Genomic DNA, 23,476 nt, shown 5'->3' on the forward strand with positions numbered 1-23,476 from the left:
CCTATAAAGCTTGCAAAAACTTCTTGGGATTCTACTGCATACCTGTGATGAGTAATTAAACACCCAGTGTTATCAAATCTACCTCTCTCATAGTCTTGATGAGCCACCAGACTCATTGGACTTTAAAGTGCCATGTCAGTAGTGACTTAAAAGTTGCCAGCTAGAATTTTTTGCAACATCAAATTCAGAAACAATTTGTAGGATGACACCTAAAACATATAAGTAAGTTTTCTAAATTACATGTCTCTGTTCTGAAAAATTAATAGTTTAAGCAGAATACTCCAAACCAGCCTGTCATAAAACCTAATCACGTTCCGGTGGCTCCAAAGTCAGGTTCTTGAATATTCCTTTTGGACTTTGCTAGACTTTTTCTTCTTTTCTTTAATAAAGCTTCCTGGGGTGTGTGTAAAGGAATGGAGCCGAAAGTAAGATAAGGGTCTTCATTCTGTTCAGATCTTCTTTACACGTGCAGAAACTTATGCTTTTGTCTCTAAGATCCATTAACACCCCCCCCCCCCCAATAAATATGGGCACCTTGTTCTTCCATGTAATGAAATATTTTTATACAAATCAACTCTATATTTGAGAATAAAAAACTTAGACTCACATTTGAAATTCATGATCTGCCCCCTCAAGAAAAAAATAAGTTCATTTATTGTGTTTCTATCCTTTTATATAGGAATTGATTTTTGATATTTCTTTTTTTATGCCTTGTAGTCTCTCGTGAAATCCTGTTTGTCACTTTAATATCTCTTGAATCTGTCCAGATCTTCAACTCTTATTTTCTACTTTCAGCCACCATCATCTTTCCTCTGAGCTGCTTTATTAACCTCCTGATTATTGTATATCTACATCTACTATGACCTCTTTGGTTTTTTAACTTGCTAGACTGTTTGAAAACTCAGACCTAATGACATTGTATCTATGTTTAAAATCCTTCAGTGACTTCTTATTGTTATGATACACTGAAATGCCTTATAACCCCCTTTGGTTGGCTCTCTGAGTGCCTTTCCAACCTTATCTCCCCGTGGGGTTCTGGCATTCCCTTTCTCCCTGGTCACCTTGTCCATCTTTCTGTTCTTCTGATACATGGCATTTGGTTATACTTTGTGGAAGCATCTCTGACTCTGGAAGTACTTTTTCTTTCCTTTTCTTCCAGTATCGTCTATTCATCATTGAGCTCACTTTAGGGAACATTTTGCTGATGAGGATAGATTGTCCTTATTATATGTTCTCATGACATCATTTCAGAGTTGCCATATTTACTAATACTTAAGTAGATGTTCCTCATCTTCTAATACTGTATAAATGCTTTTAAATGTTTTTGCAATGAATGAATTCATTGAATGCTTACCAAATGTGTCAGGAATTATTTTAAGCATTCTACATACTTCAGCATCTTTAATCCTCAAAACAATCATCTGAGGTTTTGCGGTGCTGGGGTTGGAACCCAGGAGCGCTCTACTATGGAGTTAAATCCCCAGCCTATTAATTTTATCTTGAGATAGTGTCTTGCTAAGTTGCTGAGTCTGGCTCCAAACTTGTCATCCTCCTGCCTCAGCCTCCCACATAGCTGGGATTACAGGCATGTGCCACTATGCCTTGTTTTCCCCTACCCCCATTTTATAGAAATAGTGTAGCTGGGTGCTGTGGGACTGTAGAGCAGCTAATTGATGGTCACAGCTCTGTTAAGTGTTAGAATTGATATTCAAACTCAAGATTTCTTTGCTACTGAAGATTATATATTTAAACATACAATAATTCTCACACTTGTCGGTTTACTAGAATCCCCTGGGGGACTTGGTCAAGCTACAGAGGTCCTGACTGTACTTTGATAGATTCTGATTCCAGACATTTGAGATAGTACTTAGCGATATATGGTTAAGCAAGTTATCCACTTTTTTTAGATATTCATTAGAATTTGAAAACCTTTGTTTTAGATGATACTTCAGTGCTTTATGAATTTGTTCCACACATTGTGCCACACTGTGTTCTTGATTTTTTTTTTTTTTTTTTTTTTTTTTGCAGTGCTGGGGATTGAACCCAGGGCCTTGTGCTTGCGAGGCAAGCACTCTACCAACTGAGCTATCTCCCCAGCCCCAGAGTTTTTTTTTTTTTTAAGACAGTAGATGTACTGAAGTGACTTTTATTTAGTTTAATTTCATACCCAGTTATTCCTTTTTCCTCTCCTATAGCTAAAGGGACTGAATAGAGAGAAACTGCCAGGGCTACTGTTTTTCTTTTCTTTTTTAAATTATAATAAATCAAAGACTTTTATAAAAACTATACCTCATTAATTATATCGACTGGGAGTATCAAAAAACCTGGGATGTTTTTCATCAGTTCTTATATGTTTATGTTACTAATTTCATTTTAATTTTTCAAATTTTTATTTTTATTTTTTATTTTTAACTTTTAAATTTGTTTGAATTAACTATACATGGCAGTAGAATGCACTTTGACACATTTGAAATGGAGTACAATTTCTCATTCTTCCGGTTATACATATACCCCACTGGTTGTATATATGTACATAGGGTAATACTGTCTGATTCATTCTACTGTTCTTTCTACCCCCATGCCCCCTCCCCTCCCTTCACTCCCCTCTACCTAATCAAAGTAACTCTATTCTTCCCTAGCTGCCCCCCACCCTATTGTGAATTAGCATACACATACCAGAGAAAACATTTGGCCTTTGGTTTTTGGGGATTGGCTTATTTTACTTAGCATGATGGTCTCCAGTTCCATCCATCTACTGCAAATGTGATAATTTCATTCTTCTTTACAGCTGAGTAATATTCCGTTGTGTATATGTACCATATTTTCTTTATCCATTCTTCTGTTGAAGGGCACCTAGTTCCATAGTTTAGCTATTGTGAATTGAGCTACTATAAACATTGATGTAGCAGTATCACTGTAGTATGCTGATTTTAAGTCCTTTGGGTATGAATCAAGAAGTGGGATAACTGGGTCAAGTGGTGGTTGCACTCTGAGTGTTCTGAGGAATCTTCATACTCCTTTCCATAATGGTTACACTAGTTGCATTCCCACCAGCAATGTATGAGTGTGCCTTTTCCCCCACATCCTTGACAACATTTATTGTTGTTTGTATTCTTGATAATTACCATTCTGAGGTAAGATGAAATCTTAATTTTGATTTGCATTTCTCTAGTTGCTAAAGATGTTGAACATTTTTTCATTTATTTGTTGATTGATTGTATTTCTTCTGTGAAATGTCTGCTCAGTTCCTTAGCCCATTTATTGATTGGGTTATTTGTTTTTTGGTGTTAAGTTTTTTGAGTTCTTTATATATCTTGGAGATGAATGCTCTATTTAAGTTTTGTGTGGTAAAGATTTTCTCCCTTTCTGTAGGTTCTCTCTTCTCATTAATGATTGTTCCCTTTGCTGAGAAGAAACTTTTTAGTTTGAATTCATCCCATTTATTGATTCTTGATTTTTCTTCTTGTTCTTTAGGGTCTTGTTAAGGAAGTCAGATCCTAAACTGACATGGTAAAGATTTGGGCTTGCTTTTTCTTCTGTTAGGTGCAGGGTCTCTGGTCTAGTGCCTGTCTTTGATCTACTTCGAGTTGATTTTTGTACAGGGTGAGAGATAAAGGTTTAATTTCATTTTGTTACATATGGATTTCCAATTTTCCCAGCACCATTTATTGAATAGGCTTTTGTTTGTTCAGTGAATGTTTTTGGCACCTTTGTCTAATATGAGATAACTGTATTTACATGTATGTGTCTTTTATTTTGTACCTTTGGTCTACATGTCTATTCTGGTGCTAATACCGTGCTAGTTTTGCTCTATGGCTCTGTAGTATAGTTTTACCTCTGAATTTGTGATGCCTCCTGCTTCACTCTTTTGCTAAGGATTGCTTTGACTATTCTGGGACTTTTATTTTTCCAAATGAATTTCATGATATTTTAATTTTTTTTATGCTGAGAATGGAACCCAGGACCTGGTGCATTACTAGGCAAGCACACTACCATTGAACTACACCTTCAGCATTCAAGCTACTAAATTGCTGTTTTAGCATATGTTGCTTTAAAATTTCTCTGTTGTTATTTAAATCTCATTGTACAGTGGTCATAAGTTTGTAACCAATGACTGAAACTACTTATTGTTTCTCCCCTTGCATTTAGCATGGTTCTTTTTACCTTTAGCATGTACTCAGTAATTTGTTGTATAGATGTGTAATTCACTGTACATAGCTAAGTCACTTAAGTTTTTTATGTTTTTTTAAAAATCAGCCTTGTCTTCTGTAAGTAGTCTGTTTTGGTTCAACTGATAATAAATTAGGTACTTTTTGTGTTTGTAAAGAGAATGATTATATTCAGCTGGTATAATCTTGGTTCTGAATAAGATTAAACATGACTTTTATTTTGTCAAAGAAACCATTGTTTAAAAAAATTTTTTTTTTTGTAGTTGTAGATGGACAGAATGTCTTTATTTATTTATTTTATGTAGTGCTAAGGATCAAACCCAGTGCCTCAAACATGGTGGGCAAATGCTCCGCCACTGAGCTTCATCCCCAACCTAAAGAAACCATTTCTTGAAAACTTTCTTTTAAAAAATTTCTGGTAATCTTTGAATTCTCCTACAAAAGAAACATATATTTCAAGAATATATTTCAAGGGACTGGAGTTGTGACTCAGTGATAGAGTGCTTGCTGGGCATGTGTGAGGTCCTGGGTTTGATACTCAGCACCATATATAAATAAATAAAATAAAAGATTCATTGACAACTAAAAAAAAAAATAAAAAAATATATTTCAAAATATTCATTCTTTAACTGTAACAAGTAAGCACTGCCTGTAGGAATATGGCTTCAATTTTTTCCCCAAATTTTGAGATGCATTTTACCAAAAGTATTTAGTTTCATAGAAATGTAATTGTAATTTAGAACTATAATGTTTTACTTTATGCATACTTCACTTTATCAATGATTATGTTAGTGATATTTTAAGGCATTTACATAGAAATTTCAGACCCTCGTGCCTCTTTATGGGATGAAACATTTGAGCTCGTTTTGTATTTATTTATACAAATGTTCTTTCTAGTCAGTATTATTATTTTGTGCTTATTGATGATCTAGTCTAGAAGTCTTAATTTACTTTGTGTGTGTGTGGGAGAAGGTACTGGGGATTGAATCCAGGGGCACTCTACCACTGAATCTATCCCCGGCCCTTTTTATTTTATTTTTTAGCTTTTTGGGGTGCTTGGAGATTAAGCCCAGGGGTGCTTTACCACTGAACTACATTCCCAGTCCTTTTTTTACTTTTTATTGTGAGACAGGGTCTCTCTCACTAAGTTGTTGAGGCTGGCCTTGAAATTGGTATCTTCCTGTCTCTCAGCCTTCCAAGTAACTGGCATGTGCTACTGTGTCCAGGTTAAAGCAGCCTTGTTATTTGCATTGCAGTATTTTCAACAAAAATGGCAGCTAATCCTGCTTTTTTACATTTTATTCTTGGGGAAGTAAGGAATTCTTTGCAGTTGTGTTATTTGAAAATCCATTTTTTAAACATAAATATAAATACCTATTCTGCTGTATCTAGAGTTCATGAGCAGGCAGAACTGAAAGAATTTCCAATTCCTCTTTGCTACCTGCCATCAGAGGCTATAATACTCAACCTACTTTGTGAGGTACAAGTAAAATGTAGTGTGAGGCAGATTCTCCTGTTGGGTCTACTGAAAGCCAGGTAATAGCTGAGCCAGGTGGTAGAATGATACAATCATGGAATAATATAGAAACTACCCTATATCTTGTTTTGGCTGAGATTGAGGAGGTGGCTGAATTTCAGGTGAATTCTACTAAGTATACAAGGAGAAATGGCTTACATGAGTAAACATTTCTGTCATTTATAACTTTGAAAAAAATGATCTTTATTAATCAAATGAAAATTTCAAGTTATCTTTTTTTTTGGGTGCTGGGGATCGAACCCAGGGCCTTGTGCTTACAAGGCAAGCACTCTACTGACTGAGCTATCTCCCCAGCCCCAAGTTATCATTTTTAAGAAAACATTTGTCTTTATTTCTAGTGTCCTTTATTTTCTTGCTTTACTTTCTAAACTATATATACATCATCTCTGAATTATTTATTGACATTCTTTTCAGTCTTGAGGTACGCCTCCAGCCCTAAAATATCTTTTACTCCACTAAAATCTTACTCATGCTTCAAACCCTTCTGTCCATAGTGATCTGGCTTTTCTAGTCTTCTTTGCCATATTTTCTTCTTTTTCTCCAGCTTTTATCTGAATTGCTTTGTTTTTGCCTTGTACTTTTACTCCTACATTTCTTCCATTCTCTACTTACCTTTAAAAGCTTTTCTTACATTATTGTTTTGGAGAAACATTCTTTTTCTAGTGTTTTTGCTCCTTTAACACTCTGTGTATTCTATAGCATTTTATCTTTTCTGTAGTCTAATGCTATAGTCGTTTTACTTGTATGTCTCTTCTCTTCTTAATGGTAGATCCTCATAGTTTATTTTTCCTTTACCTCCTCTAGTTTCTTACATATGGTATTAGGTGCATAGAAGGTATTCAATAAAAATTATATCACCAGATGAGTTTCCATATCTATTCTCTAGCTTGTGTACATCATTGTTGCTCTGTTTAGGTGATGGACAGACATTTCAAATTTGAATATCAACCATGAAAATATCCTTTGTTTTTCACGATGATGTCTTTAGTTTTCCAATCATATCATAATCTTCTCTTCCATATCTTGGCACATGGTAATATTCCCCCCTCACTCTTTTTTTCCTACCTGAAAAACACTTATTTTTGAGTTCATCTCAGTGTTCCCATAGCTTGATATATTCATGTCTGCAATCATTGCTGTACTCTCTCTTTTTTTTTTTTGGGTCCTGGGGATCAAACCCAGGGCCTTGTGCTTACAAGGCAAGCACTCTACCGACTGAGCTATCTCCCCGGCCCCATTGCTGTACTCTTGACAGTCTAAGTCTGCCACTGAACTGAGTGCCTAAAGAGCAGATATGTTTCCATTTACATCTATATTCCCAGTGTATAACAGTGCATAGCAGTACTATGTCAGGCAGGTTAGAGGAACGGAGAGGTAGGTTTTAAGTAGGATTTATATTCCTTCATTTTCCCATCAAAATCAGTAGCAGATGTTCATAAAGAACAACTTGGCATAGCAAATAAATGTTTTCATAATGCCAATAGTAACATTTTTCTAACCACTTAAAAATGCAGCAATAAATTAAAAAGGGAAAGAATACTTCCACTTATAGTTCAAGTCTTTGATAGAAGAAAGGAAATTATATTTACATAAATATAATTACTGGAGAAAACAGTGTACAGACTAGTGCTGCCTTAGTCCAGTGGTTTTCAAAATTTTTTGCTTGCATATCCAGTAAAATGATTTTGAAAAACAGTGTACCTCTTTGCATGTTTTTAGGCTACTGGCATTTGATGTATTTTGTCAAGAGCTTAAATAGTTATAAAGGATCTAATTTCTAGGTTGTATATTGTGATTGTGCATTATTTTTATCAAAATTTTAGAATTGAAATATTGGAATGTAGGACTTAAACATTTACTAGTTTTGAGATCTATAACCTTACTGACATTTTCTGTTACTGAGAGAACTCTTGAAGTCTCCAATTAAAATTGTGGATTTCAATTCTTTCAGTTTCTGTTGCCCTTATTTTGAAAGTCTCATTGAATGTGTATATATATAAAATTGTTATGTTTTCTTTGTGAATTGACAACTTTATCATTACAAAATATCCTTTTTATCTTGAAGTCTATTCTGTTATTAATATATCCATTCAAACTTGGTATACATTCTTTTACTTGCATTTTTGTATTTTTTAAGTGAATTTCTTATAAGCAACATATAGTTAGATCTTGCCTTATAAATCCAACTTGACAATAGTATCTTTTAATTGGAATTTTTAATAATTTACGTTTAATGTAGTTATTGATGTGATTGGATTTAAGTCTGCCATCTTGCTGTGTACTTTTTGTTGGTCGCACTTGCTCTTCTCCTTCCTCTAGCCCTACTTTGTTTCGTTTCTATTGTTTGCTTTAGGATTCTTTCACCACTGTTCACCTTTTACTTATGTTTCTTTATTACTTTAGTTATTTTCTTTATAATGTATATTTTTAACTTGCCACAGTATGCCTTCAAATGTTATATTGCTTCTCATAAAATCCAAGAATCTTTCAAAAATATACTTTCATTTCTCCCATCCTTTGTTTAGGTATATTTCTTCTACATACATTATAAAGACATTACATTATTACTTTTACTTTAAATGATCTACCATCTATTAAAGATATTCTAACAAAAGTCTTTTCATATGCCCATATAATTTTTATTTTCAGTTTCCTCTATTCCTTTTGTAGATCCCAGTTTCTACCTGTATCTTTTTCTTTCTGTTTGAAGAGATTCCTTTAGTATTTCTTGTACAAATTATCTTTTGGCAACAAATTTTCTAGATTTTGTTTTTCTAAGAACTCCTTGTTTCCTACTGATTTTTATTGTTCCCCCTCTTTTTTGGGACTGGGTGTTGAACCCAGGGGTAATCTACTACTGAGCTACATCCCTAATCCTTTTTATTTTAGACACGGTCTCAATTATGTTGCCCAGACTGGGTTTGGACTTGGTGATCCTCCTGCCTCAGTCTCCTGAGTTGTTGTCTCATTGAAATTTTTTTAAATTTTATTTTTTATATGAATCTTTTATTTATTTTTAAATAAATATTTTTATTTTTATTTGTTCTAATTAGTTATACATGACAGTAGAATGCATTTATGCATTTTGATAAATCATACAGAAATGGGAGTATAATTTCTCATTTTTCTGATTGTACATGTTGTAGGATCACATCAGTTATGCAGTCATATGTACATGAAGTAAAAATGTCTGTCTCACTCTATCGTTCTTCCTACCCCCTATCCCTTCCCCTCCCTCACCCCTTCTACCTAAACTAAAGTAACTCTATTCTTTTTCTAGTGCCACCCCCTCCCTTATTGTGAATTAGCATCTGCATATCAGAGAAAACATTCTTGGTTTTTTGGGATTGATTTATTTTGCTTAGCATGATATTCTCCAAGTCTATCCATTTACCAGCAATTGCCATAATTTCATTCTTCTTTAAAGCTGAGTAATATTCCATCCCATATATATTTATATATGTGTGTGTGTGTGTGTGTATATATGGTGTATACACACACACACACACACACACACACACACATATCACATTTTTTTATCCAGGACACCTAGGTTGGTTCCATAGTTTAGGTATTGTGAATTGAGCTGCTATAAACATTGATGTGGCTGTGTCTTAAAATCAGCATACTACAGTTTCTCATTGAATTTTCAAAATTTTTTCTTTTTGGTTGTAGATGGGCACAATACCTTTATTTGTTTATTTATTTACTTATTTATTTTTATATGGTGCTATGGATTGAACCCAGTGCCTCACACATGCTAGGCAAGCGCTCTGCCACTAAGCTACAACCCCAGCCCTCTCATTGAATTTTGAAAGTTATTTTCCCCAACATACAGGATTCTAGGTTAATAATTTCTTTAGCACTTCACTGACCTTATTCAGTTCTCTGGTAGACATAGTTTCTGACATGAAGTCTGAGGAAATTCTTGTTTTTGTTCCTCTCTATATTATTTACCTGTTTTCTATAGCCACTTTAAAGATTTTTCTTTTAATAACTGATTTTCAGCTATTTGGTATAATAGATCTAGGTATTGTTTACTTTGTGTTTTTCCTTCCTTTTGATTTATTGAATTTCTTCAAATTCAATAAATCAAATTTCTTGTATAAGTTTTAGGAAATTTGGAAAAATTTTGGCCATTATTTTTTCTAATAAGTTTCCTCCCCTCTCTTTCTTATTTTGGGAATCTATTTTCATGTATAAGATCTATGATATTATCCCACAGATCACTGAGACTTTGTTCATCTTTTTTTTTTTTTCAATTTTTTACTCCATCTTCAGGTTTTACTATTTTCCCCCTTACACTGTGTAATCTGTTCATCTCATCCCTGGAATTATTTGAGATTTATTTAAATTTATTTTTCATGTCTTGAATTTTCATTTGACCTTTTAAAAATTCCATTTTCTTTCATTTTATGTTTTCCTTTAACTACTTTGGACCTGTGATAATTTCTACTGTCTTTGCTAATTCTGTTTATTTATCATCTTGAAGTCAGCTTTTACTGATTTTTCACTTGATTATAAGTTATATTTTCTTTTTGTCATGTCATACAATTTTTTGATTGTATGCTGAACACTTTGTTACATTGTTGAATATATGATTTTTGTGTCTGTGTCTTCCTTTGATGAGTATTGGATTTTCTTCTGGAAGGCAACTTAGTTATTTAGGATTAGTTTGGCTGTTTGGGAATGACTTTTTGTTTGTTAGAGAAGATTTATCTTTTATCTTTTATCTTTTTTTTTTTTTTTTTTTTTAATTAAGAGATGGGGTCTTGATATGTTGTCCAGGCTGGCCTGCAACTCCTGGGCTTAAGCATTTCTTTTTCCCCAACCTCCCCAGTAACTGGGAGTACAGCATCATCACTTCCAGCTAGGATAGGTTTATCCTACTAAGGCATAGTCCTGCTAAAATACCTTAGTGATCAGTGAAGACTCTCCAGCCAGGTTGAGAAGCTATTGAATGATTTTGAAGCCCTGTGTGAATTCAAACTATTCTGCTCATAAACTCTTAAATTAATTGACCTGGTAGAGTCTCAGACTGCATGTGTGCAGTTAACATGAAGGGGACCTTGTGCTCTTTTCAACATAGCTTCCTTTACTTTGAAATTCCATCCACTTCAGCATCTCTGAATTATAGTACATCCCCTCGGATAAAAGGTTAGATTCTGCTTATTGTTCTATGGTTTGATATGTGCCTGGTTAGTAAGCTGGGGCCTAGGTCTCACTTTTCAGTGTGATGTCTGACCTTCTATACCACTTTAAGTCTTAAAGGGAACATGTTATATAATTGAGCAGCATTGATTTTTTTTTTTTTTCCCTTTATGTAGTGTCCAGTATGAATATGTCTTTTCCTGGTCTGTGAGAACTGAGATTGAGAGGAAATGTTTGGTTCTAGCCATAAATGTGTAGTCTAGTGTTTTGGGTTCTCTGAAGGTAAAACCAACATGTAACTTATCTGTTTGGTATTGTTTGTTATTAAACTTTTCAAACTAAATTTTGAATAAATAAATGCTTAGACAAAAAATGATCAGTTCTCCCATAACCTTCTGTGTTTCTAGGTAACTGTAACTACCTAATACACAGCCATGGAGTCCATGCTTAATAAATTGAAGAGTACTGTTACAAAAGTAACAGCTGATGTCACTAGTGCAGTAATGGGAAATCCTGTCACCAGAGAATTTGATGTTGGTCGACACATTGCCAGTGGTGGTAATGGGCTAGCTTGGAAGATTTTTAATGGCACAAAAAAGTCTACAAAACAGGTAAGTTATTTTGTGCAGCTGGAAAAAAACACACATGCTAAGTACCATAAAGCACATGCATGCATTTTTATGTTAAGAAATGCTGAAAGTTCTTAAAAAAAATAAGAAGTTCTTTAGTGGGTTCTTAAATTAACTCTTTGTTTTTTATTTCATCTTATGAAGTCACACAAAAACAAAAATTTTAAAATATATCCTGTGCCTCCTGGTTACAGATATGCTGTGTGACATACCATACCATTTTGAACCTATTTTTGTTTACTTAATAAGATGAATATCATTTGAGCATATTAAAAGATAATAATTGGCAAAATATGTTTTAGGTTAAAATTGCCACAGGCCTTAAGTTTTCTTTTACATTTGTCAATAAATTATCAGTAAAATATCCAGTTAAATATTATTAACATTAAGTGTACCCTGTTTAGTGCATATTTTTCCCCCAGAGCTGGGGAATTGAACCTAGGGTTTTGCCTATGCAAGCTAGGCAAGCATCTACTTCTGAGCTATACTGCTGGTCCATTTAGTGCATTCTTATTCCCTCTTTTATTCTACAGCCTTATAGAAAATAGGCTTCTAAATTTTTTTATGTATGTGTTTACTTGATAGCTTTTGCCATTAGAAGGGATAATGGTTATGGGAAATGTTCAGTAGTGTGTTTTGGGTTGTATTATTTTGTAATCGTTTGTTTTTGGAATTAATTGTTCTTTTAGGGAAGAGTAGTGTGAATTTTTTTTTTTTTTATTTGACTTAAGAGATCAGTAGAGGTTCTTAGAAATGTAGAGGATCATTAGTGTTAAATTATATCAGCAACTTTTGTTGGAATTGTTAAGGTACAAAAAATGGTCAAGGTTTAATATCTCTATAGAAATATGATCTTGAAAAAAAAGAGTCTAAAAGTATTTTTACTTCCTTACATGTGAAATAAATATATGGCATTTAAGATGTGAGGGATTTATTACACATACTTAATGACTACCCATAATCATACAGTTGTGGATATGCATTATTTGCTTCTTTTTAAAGTCAGCTTATTTCCCAAACAATTATATTGAAGATCAAATTGGCTTTGGTTATCCTTTTATGAATTAGGAATTCTTGGTCCTCAGACAGATTACTAGTATGTACTTCATACCTGACTTAGGAATTTTGTTTTTATTGTTTGGAAGTCTTTTCAGATCCATAGTTACTCCATATCGTATATACTGATTGATTTAAATTATCATTTTTGAGCATTGTTTTCTATTTCAGTTTACCAACAACCCATCTACAAAGCAAGTGGTTTCTTTTTTTTTTTTTTTTTTTTTGGGTGCTGGGGATTGAACCCAGGGCCTTGTGCTTATAAGGAAAGCACTCTACCGACTGAGCTATCTCCCCAGCCCCAATGGTTTCTTAAAAAGTACTCACTAGTTAAAAAAGCATTTACAAAGTTATGTAAATGGCCAGTCTCCTGCAACATTAACACAAATTGCTTTTACAGTCTTTTACAGCCATGTGTCATTTAATGACAGGGATATGTTCCCTGAGAAATGTGTCATTCATTGATTTTGTTGGTGTGCTAGAATTATGATGTCATTGGGGTATATAATCTTATGGGACCACCAAAATGTTATATAGTATATGACTATATATATATAAGGAGAAAATGAACACCATTTTCATTAAGGATGTGGTAATAAAATAGCATCTCTGTACTTGAACAAAAGGGTGCTAGGTATTTGTGTTGATATTATAACTTTTATGCAAAAATCCCCTGATAAGAGTAGTAATTACAGCACCTACAAACCAGATGAAATAAAGTAAATATTTATGAAACCTGGGATGAAGCAAGATAAAGAATTAGTAAATAACAATTTCCTTGTGAACGTGGTAATTTCATTTAGAGCCTCTGTTGCTGCTTATAGAACAGGATAAGTAGGCACAAATGATAGAGCCCTATTATCAACAGCTTACTGCCTAAACTGGATTTTCTTTGAAAACTTTAATCTTTTATTTTCCCCATAATTTTAATTTTAATCTTAATTTTTGAGTACTGGGGATTGAACTCAGGGGCACACAACCACTGAGCCACAACCCCAGCCCTGTTTTGTATTTTATTTAGAGACAGGTCGCACTGAGTTGTTTAGTGCATCGCTTTTGCTGAGGCTGGCTTTGAACTCTCGATTGTCCTGCCTCAGCCTTCAGAGCCTCTGTGATTACAGGTGTGCGCCACCTTACCCGGCCATTTTCCCCACCCATTTACTGCTTTTGGGAGAAGAGGTAGTTTTGAAATACATCAGTACTTTGGTAGATATGATTTTGAATTTTCTTTCTTTGTCAGAACTGAGTATCCTATATTTGCTACTGATTAATTCTTTAGTGAAGAGCTAAGTCTCTATAAACACATTGACATTAAAGCTTCGTTTTAACTTCTTCCTTAATTGAAAATATTAATTCTTTTTCAATGCTTCATTTTTATTAAAAGAGATCACATAAAGTAGGTGATCCAGAGCTGTGCTGTCCAGTATGACAGGCACTAGACACATCTATTTAAATTAAATTAAATTCCTTCGTTGTCCTAGTCTCCTTTCAACTGCTCCTAACTGTGTTGGGGACTTTGAGTTGGAGGGGGTCTCATACTGTTTCAATAGACATGAGGATGTTTTCTGTTGCTGCTTGACAGTAAATACCATGATGTTCAAGTCATTGTATTTAAAGTTCACTTCATATTTTCTTCCTGAGCAAACACCCTTCACTTTTTTACATGATTTTTGAGGAGATTATTATAATGTTGTCTCCCTCCACCACCCAACAATAGTTCTGAGTTAAAAGAATCCCTATAAAAGTATATTTAAGTTAGTGGACTGAGACAGACATCATTACCCTATGTACATATATGATTACATGAGTGGTATGAATCTACATTGTATACAACCATAGAAATGAAAAATTGTACCCCATTTGTGTACAATGAATCAAAATGTAGTCTGTAAAAATAAAAAAAGAAAAAAGTATATTTAAGGCTTGCATTCCCTTTGAAAGTTTAGCTGGTTGTTTTTGGGTTATTTCAAGTTTACATAAGTATATGGTGAATTATAATTTTAAGATCATGTACAGTTTTTGACTTTTTAATCTAGATGTTTGAATTACTACTCTGGGAAGAATAATAATTATAGCACCTATAGAATAAATAAAAGAAAGCAAATATTTATGAAATCTGGGATGCATCAATGTAAAAAATTAGTAAATAACAATTTACTTGTGAACTTGGTAATTTCATTGTACCTAATTGGACACATCTCTGTTAGTATTCTGGCTTTACATTCCCAGGAAAAAAATCTACAGAAATTGTTCTGCTGATATTTACTGTTTTTAAAGGACATCGTTCAAGAAATTCCTTGTAGTAAATAATTTATGAGAGTAAAATAAAGACTTGCTGAGAATCGTCCGTGTATAATTGGTTTTTGCAACAATTAAATTGAGTTCTTAAGCCAATTTTATATAAAAAGCCATTTAAAATTTTAAAAGTTACTATTTGGATAAATTTAACCAAATATGAAGTTTATGAACATGTTGAAATAGTAGTTTCTATCAGTATGGTCAGTTGATCTTTAATTATATCTGATTGTCATTTAGTGCTATTATTTAGGCTTACATACTAATGATATGAGCCATTAATGTACTTGTGGAGTTGCTTTTCTGTTTGAGCATTCAGTTAAAAGCAATTCTTAGTCCCTTGTATTCTTTCTGGACTCTGAGATCTATGTACTTTTTGAAATATAAGCTTATTTTTAAGAATTTAATGTACAACATAAAGTAGTATGCAAATCATGAGTGTATGGCTTGATGAGTGTTCACAGTGAACACATTCTTGTTACTAACATCCACATTAAGAACTAAAACATGGATCTGAGAATGTACCTTTGTGGTAGATAACTTGCCTAGTATGCCACAAGGTTTGGGTTTAATCCCCGGTATCACGAAAAGAAAACAAAAAAGAAAGAAAATATTATTAATGTTCTTGTCCTCTCCTAGTTATATCCTCACCCTCCTCTCTAAGGGTAACCACTGTTGTGTCCTTTAACACCTTAATATGATTTTGCCTGTTTTTGAACTTTATTTAAATGAATTATATGGTATATACTGTTGTGTTTGGCTCTTTCCCTTAGCATTGTGTTCATAAGAAATATGTTGAATGTATTTATTTTCTTTAATATATAGAGTATTGCTATGAACTTTCTTGTATGTACCATTAGCATATATGACACATAACCTGGATGTGGAACTGCTCTATTTTACTATGTTCAGTGTCAAACAGTTTTCCAGAGTGGTTGTACCAGTGCACACCTCTGCCAGCAGTTAACAGTTTCTCTGTGTCCCTGCCAAGCTTATTACAGTTAATCTTTTTAATTTCAGACATTCTGAGTAGAAGATCTAGTTAATTTTTGAAAATTCAGGGAAATACTGCCCATTTGCATGTTTCCGGAGCCGTTTTAAAGGTAGCTGATAGAGACCTGGGTGTGGTGGGCACAGACTGGTAATCTCAGTGACTTGGGAGGCTGAGGCAGGAGTATCATAAGTGAGCGAGGTCCTAAGCAACTTAGTGAGACTCTTTCAAAATTTAAAATAAAAAGGACTGGGAAGGAGACTCAGTGCTGCCACAGTGCTGCTGAGTTCAATTCCCAATGGCAAAGAAGAAAAAAAAAAGTCTGATAGGTAATTGTGTGTATAGCGTTTATACCATTGTATATCTTTTATGGCTTTGTAAGTGACTTAGTTTTTCTATAGAACTTCATATTTAGGCTTAAAATGATTATCTGAACATAGGTACACTTTTCAAACATATTCTTTTTTTTTTAATATTTGAGAGGTATCTCTGAAACCCATGTCCTTGATTGGAGTTCTTATTGGCTTTTGTAATTTTTAAATTATACTTTATTTAAACAAATCATTAAAAATGAATTTTTTGGAGGGGGGTTCCAGCAATTGTACTCAGGGTCACACGACCACTGAGCCACATCCTCAGCCCTATTTTGTATTTTATTTAGAGACAAGGTCTCAATGAGTTGCTTTAGTGCCTCGATTTTGCTGAGTCTGACTTTGAACTCACGATCCTCCTGTCTCAGCTTTCAGAAGCTTTGGGATTACAGGTGTGTACCATGAGCCTTGCAAAAAAAATGGAATTTTTTAAAAGTCAGCATACTGTAGCGATACAAGTTTTGAAACTAGCCTAGAAGTCCATCAACAGATGAATGGATAAAGAAAATGTGGCATATATATGCAATGGAGTTTTATTCAGCCATTAAGAAAAGTGAAAGTGTGTCATTTGCAGGAAAATGGAAAGAACTTTGGAGCATCATGCTGAGTGAAATAAGCCACACTTAAAAAGTCAAGAGTCTGATGTTTTCTTTCTTATGGAAGCTATAGAGACAAAAGGAGAAAAGGAAAAGGGCGGGGAAGTGTCGCATGAAATTAGAAGGGAGACCAGTGGAGTAGACGAAGAGGGTCCAGGGTGGTAGGAAGGAGAGGGAAAGAGGAGGCCCTGGAGATGAATTTGACCAAATATTATTATGTAATTTGTGAATATGTCACAATGAATCCTACTGTACCAATAAATAAATTAACGCACCAATGAATAAATTAATCTAAAATATGGATTTTTTTTTGGCCAAACTATAATAATTGAGGATTGTTTAACATATTGTATATTATGTACACTATGTGCACACATACATATGTATGTATAACACACATAAAATTATTTAAAAATTGGAATACAAAAAAATTGGAATACTGTTGTTGGAAACTTAGCTGTTAGATGGGAATATGACTACTGAGACTGATAGTTTGTTTAAATAATTTGTAATAAAAGCAGCACAAAATTATAATTTCCATCTTACCCATACTTAATTTTACTTCCTTTCATGTAGAAAAATAATTTTACATTTTGAAAATGCCTCAACCATTTTATACCAAGTGTTTTTTCTTTGTTCTTTTTTTAAATATTAAAAAAATTAAAAAAAATTTTTTAGTTGTCAGTGCACCTTTATTTACTTATATGCAGTGCTAGGGCAACTACGGTGTTATTTTGGCTTCAGGGTCATATACATTGGCCTGGTATATATTTTCCTCCTAAGTGCTTCATGAGCTTCATAACATCTCCAGTTAAATGACTTGTTTTTTACTGTGAGAATAATGAAGATTGGTTGGATTTTAAAATTTTAAACAAAATAAACATTTCATTGTTCATATTTTATTTCGCCTACTAAATGTAGAGTTGGACTTGGTTCCTTCAGTATTAAAAAGTATACATTTGTCATCATTACCCTATGTACATATAAGATTACACAAATGATGTGAATCTGTATTGTGCACAACCATGGAAATGAAAAGTTGTATCCCATTTGTGTATAGTGAATCAAAAATGCAGTCTGTAAAAAAAAAAGTATACATTTGTTATTTAATTGTCAGTATTTGTGGGTGAAGCTCACAAATATTCTGTGTAACTAAATTATAAAAGTAAACAAATTATACTTTGTATTTTAAAATAAAGGAAACCATTATGCAAAGCTTGATGTATTAGTCAAGTAATTTTAAGGGGTATGTGTTGCTACCTTTCAGTCTTCTATAAAACTCAAGTTATTTTTAACTTACTTTAACTTAAAATTTAATTTTTATTTCATTGTTTTGAAGGAGTATTATCTCAAAGTCAGATGATAGATGAAGAGTGTGATGCTTGGCAGTCACTATTGCACAGTCACAAAGGGTCCAGAAAATAGAAATCACAGGAAACATCTGTGTTTTGGAAAATGTCTCTGTTGGCTCATAAGAGATAGGTTAAGGGAGGGCATGATCGCTGTTAGGGAATTCCAAATGCATTACTTTTTATCACATAATGTATTTTTATTTCTTGAATAATCTTGTTTTCAAAGTTCACCTTTATAGTAAGGAAAGTAGCTTTTTAAAAATAATTAAATTAGGTCTATTTCAAATGGAAATCCTCATTTGTGACAAATATTAGTTTTTAGAAGAATTTCATATTCTTTTTTTTTAAAGTGGGCTGTTGGAAAACAATACTTTTTAGTGGGTGACTTTCAGTTTGTTTTAAACGATATGCAGTGAATAACCAACAGAATACCAAATATTGCATGTATTTTGTTCTAATCAATTTTTGTGTAAAAAGAGTCATTTAAACTAAAGTTAATCATTGTCTACTCTGTACTGGATAGTTGAGAATGTCATTGTTTCTTCTGTATATTTGAAATTATAATAAAAAGATGAAAAAGATTTTAATTTGAGATAATAAAATGCTTCTGTTTATTACTTACCATTATTGACTACAAGTCCAGCAATAAACATTGGAGAGTCTTCTAGCAAGATCTAAGTACTGGTTATGGGGACCAGTAAAACATTGCTTCGTGTTTTGTTTGGTTTTGCCATGCTGGGGATCCAACCCAGGCCTCACTCTTCAAGCCCTCCACTAGTCAGCCACACCCCATCCCCACCAGTAAAACATTGTTGCTTGCTTCAGAAAGCTTATAATAGAGATAGGCAGGGCTTTTATGGAAGTGGTATGGTTAGCAGAGTGCATAGGACAGGTTGATTATCCCTTATCTGAAGTGCTTGGTATCAGAAATGTTTACACTGAGTATTCATAACCAAAAATCTGAAACTTGAATCTTTTTGAGCATCTAAGCTTCAGTTTTGGAGCATTTTGATCTATTTTCAGATTAGAAATGCTCAATCTGATAACAAAATAATAAACGAAAAATATAAGTTGGAAATTGATTATCATATATTCTGATGAAAGGTTTTGAAATACAGGCTAAGAGTTTTAGGAAGTTAGTATGAGGTCTGAAGAGTCAGTAACACAATTTTGTGGAAATTGATTGATTTCAACTGATACAAATAGAGAGAAAAGTATTTTCAAGATAGTTGGTATCCTGTTCTGACTTATGTAGGAATCTGTCATCTTTCACCTTAAATAATAAATGAGTCTCTTGAGTCTCTGAAAGAATTTTATGTTCTTTATTTTTCTTTATGTTCTTTTAAGAGTGGTAAAACTAAGCTCAAGAACCATTTCATGTGATTTTTTTTTTAAGACTTAAAACATCTTGAAAAAATAAACACATTTAAATTAGATGCATTTATAAAATGTGTTATAGCAGAACACTTACTAAAATAAAATTTTGCGCATGATTGGTGCGATAGCAATTGAACTTCTAGGTTATTTTTTTTTAGTTCAAATTAATATTACATAAAACTCTTACTTTCTTCTCTTGTGTCTCTTAATGATCAAAAGAGCTAAGTTGATCTGTTTATATAGGTTCCTAATCCAAAAAATCTGAAATCTGAAATGCTCCAACATCTAAAACCTTTTGAGTGCCAACATGATGCTGTATGTGGAAAATACCACACCTGACCTCATGTGGTAGTCAAAATGCAAATGCACTAAAAATATTGTTTAAAGTTACTTAAGTCTATCTGAGTAAGGTATGTATGAAACGTAAGTGGAATCTGAAACACCTCTGTTCCCAAACATTTCAGATAAGGGACACTCAATCTGTATATGTTATTTAAAGCTGCCAGTCAACTTCAGTGCTTTCTTCCTGGAAGCATGTACCATGTTATTACTTGAGTGTTCCATATTTGTCTTTGCTATTTCTGAAGAGACAGAATGGTATATTGGTTCTAGCATTAGACTATCTGGGTTTGAGTCTTGGCTCTTCATTTTTTTTCCGTGAAATCTTAGATAAAACATTTCTTTTGTTCTCTTTAGATGAGAACTCTGGGTGTCATACCTTTAAAATTATTTAGATTTATTAATCATGAGGAGATCAACAATTTGATCAGAAAAGTATTACAATGGTGCTAAAATTTTCATGGCATTAGTTTTTACTTCTATTTTTAGATTACTGACACTCAAATATAACTTTATTACTTTTATGTAGTTCTTGATTAAAGTGACAATTCTTTTATTAGGAAGTGGCTGTTTTTGTCTTTGATAAAAAGCTGATTGACAAATATCAGAAATTTGAAAAGGATCAGATCATCGATTCTCTAAAACGAGGAGTCCAACAGTTAACACGGCTACGGCACCCTCGTCTTCTTACTGTCCAACATCCTTTAGAAGAATCCAGGTAAATTTTTATAAAAACTTATAAGGAGATTTGTGAAAAAAGTTAAAAATAACTATATTTGAAGTCTGTTTCAAATATTATCAGTGAAAAATTGTTATAAACTGTCATTCTTATGTATTAGTTTCCTAAAATTTGTTTGCATTGTGCATGTATGTTTCTTTTTTGGAATATTGATAAAGACTTTCTTCACATTTGCTTTGAGTCTATATTTAAGTGCCTACTCTATGCTCAGCACTACAGTAGTCAGAATGGAAGATGTAGAAGTATGGAGTTCATTTACTGCCTGAAAGTGACTGTCCTTGCTAATTCACTAGAATTTCTTGTCTCTGCCCCCCCCTTTTTTTTAGTACTAGGGATTGAACCCAGCAGTGCTCAACCACTGAGACACATTCCCAGCCCATTTTTAATATTTTATTAGAAACAGTGTCTTGCCGAGTTGCTAAGTACCTCCCTGAGATTGGCTTAGAACGCGAGATCCTCCCACCTCAGCCCCCTGAACCGCTTGGATTATAGGCATGCGCTACTGTGCCTGGCTATTGTCTCCTTTATGTTAAGGCAGTATTTGGGGACCAGTTGTGTGTATGTGGCAAGTGGGATTCCAGGCATTCCATCTTATGTTACGCCCAGCATGTCAGTCCCATAGCCCCCAGTTACTTTACCATCTATTTTTTCTTGAAGATGATCTTGGGAAATATTGCTGGCCAGAAAATGAAATTTATGTGATCTTGACTGAACCCTCAAGCCTGTGGTGCTTTTAATACTCCTTTGGCTTCCCTAGCTTTATAAACCTTTTCCACATTATTCATAGCTCCAAATGTATTTTATTTGTTCCTTCTTAGCAGACTGCCTTCCCTTTTTAATAGGATCCTTACTCAGGTGATTTGCTATTTGTGTTCTGTGGTCGCTAGTATTTAAGGATAGGGGAAGAATAGGCAAATGGGGGACACAGCTGGCAGAGCTCCAAGCTTCCCATCTCCTTTCAGGTAATGTAATTTTGCTTTTGTCAGTTTGGCATATTGGGTTTCTCAAAAATCCTTCACTTTCATCTTCACTAATCAGCCCCCCTCCTTAAAAAAAAGCAGGAGATCCTTTGTCCCCACCACAACCTAAAAAAAGACAGAATTTACCGTGTGAAAACTATCCTAAATGGTTTACATTGTTTATTTAACTCATTTAAGTCTCACAGTTACATAGGATGAGGATCAGAGATATTCCTTAAAACTGGCGGTGATGATTCCTGAGCCCCCAGTTTTTTTAAGTGTACCATGCTATGTTTGCCCAGAAATTTGCTCATATATCTGTTATCGTAAAAATATCCTTATTACTTGTATCTACATCTTATAGTTCATAATTACTTTTTAAATTTCTTGAGACAACCAGTGTATTATACTTTCTCTGTCTCAGTGCTCCTTTTTAGTGATTTAAATATTATAGAACTAGAAATTTATTGGCAAACAGGAAGAGATAATTCATAGATTACTTTAAGATATCTTAATTGTGAGGTTGTAAAATTTATAGACACATTAATAGAAATAGGAACACTAGGTTCTAGTTGTTAAATGAATTAATGATATTGAGATGGCATTGGAATTATCCAAAGGAAATCTCCTACAGAAAGGATAATTCATCTGAAAGTTCAGAGTTGGTGATGTGTATGGGAGTAACAGAGGCAGTAATTGAAACTGGGTTAAATGGATTTTTTTCAAGAATATGAGTAAAAAGAGCAGTATACTGAGGAATGAACTTTGAAATGTAGGAAGGAAAAGAGCCAGGGAAGGAAAAAGGAGAAATCATTGTCATATGGCAGGAGAAAACCTGGCAGCATGTCACAGAAGCCAAGGGAGGGGGAGAAAAGACTAACACTGGAGACCTCATTATGAAAAGAAAGTAAGGACTGAGAAGAGGTGGTTAGTGACATTCAAGTTTCAATGAGATGGCAGTTTGTAACTAGAAAATGCAAAAGAACCCAGGAGAAGACGTGTGTCAAGTCCTGTTGGAGGAACTCAAAGGAGGATGGTTGAGGAATCAGTAATATACTCAGGTGAAGTTTCATGTTAGATGAACTGTACTTTTTTGAGAAGTAGAAAGTGGCTACTAGGTAAGTAAGGGAACCGTGGAATAGGAATATTGAAAACAAAGAGAACAAGATTCAAGTGTATTTTGTACAAATGAAACCTATCATGGTCATTACAGGATTAAAATTTGCCCAGTAAAAGATAGTTAAGGTGATAGTTTATTGTTGTGGACTTTGGGGGGAAGAAAGGAATCAAGTATAATGAAGATCTGAATTTGTTGTACAAAGATATTGGGAAGCTAAGTTTTGGTGGAGGTGGTGAAAGTAAATGGTAATTTGTGATTGTGGAGATGGTCCTTAAGGACATATAGCATTTCTGCTCCGTGATTAATGGTAATGGAAATGAATATTCATGAAAGATTATAAGGCCTTGGAACTTTATTCTTGATGTGACCAGGAATGATTTTGGGGTCAAGAGAGAGCAAAAAATAAGAGTTGATAAAATAATTGAGTCCTAGGAAAGTATTTGAGCAATTTCAGAACAATTTGGCAGAAGAATGCCTGGTGTCCTCTGGGTTAATGAAGTGAGTCCTAGGCATAAAAACAAGATAGCATCCTTGATAACGACTGAACAGGCAGGAAATATGATCCTTTTTCTCTTTCAAAAATCTAAGCAGATCTGTCTCTATCTCATACATATTGAGTATATGTGCTTTTGTTTAAAAAATAGGTTCAATGCAGAAAAAATTATTCAGGGATTGTGGACATGTGAAACAACAGAGTTCATACTTAGCGTTAAACAATTACTGTGCTGGCACAGAAGCTTGGTTTAGCCCTATTGCTCCACTACCTTGTAATTCTTCATTGCCAGAGCCCAAAGC

General features: G+C 33.7%; 1 protein-coding gene across 4 annotated transcripts in view; it reads left to right on the forward strand.

Annotated features, from left to right (window-relative positions):
* The window catches only part of Scyl2 (SCY1 like pseudokinase 2), a 64,076-nt gene that overhangs the window by 863 nt on the left and 39,737 nt on the right, over positions 1-23,476 (forward strand). For all 4 annotated transcript variants that reach the window (XM_047550704.1, XM_047550705.1, XM_047550706.1 and 1 more), the window contains exons 2-3: positions 11,265-11,468; positions 20,424-20,581. In XM_047550704.1, the coding sequence (XP_047406660.1) occupies positions 11,292-11,468; positions 20,424-20,581 (335 nt within the window). In that variant the 5' untranslated portion in view covers positions 11,265-11,291. The remainder of the gene's footprint in view (positions 1-11,264; positions 11,469-20,423; positions 20,582-23,476) is intronic.

This window comes from Sciurus carolinensis, chromosome 4, assembly GCF_902686445.1.
Source record: "Sciurus carolinensis chromosome 4, mSciCar1.2, whole genome shotgun sequence".
In the NCBI taxonomy this organism is placed as follows: Eukaryota; Metazoa; Chordata; class Mammalia; order Rodentia; family Sciuridae; genus Sciurus; species Sciurus carolinensis.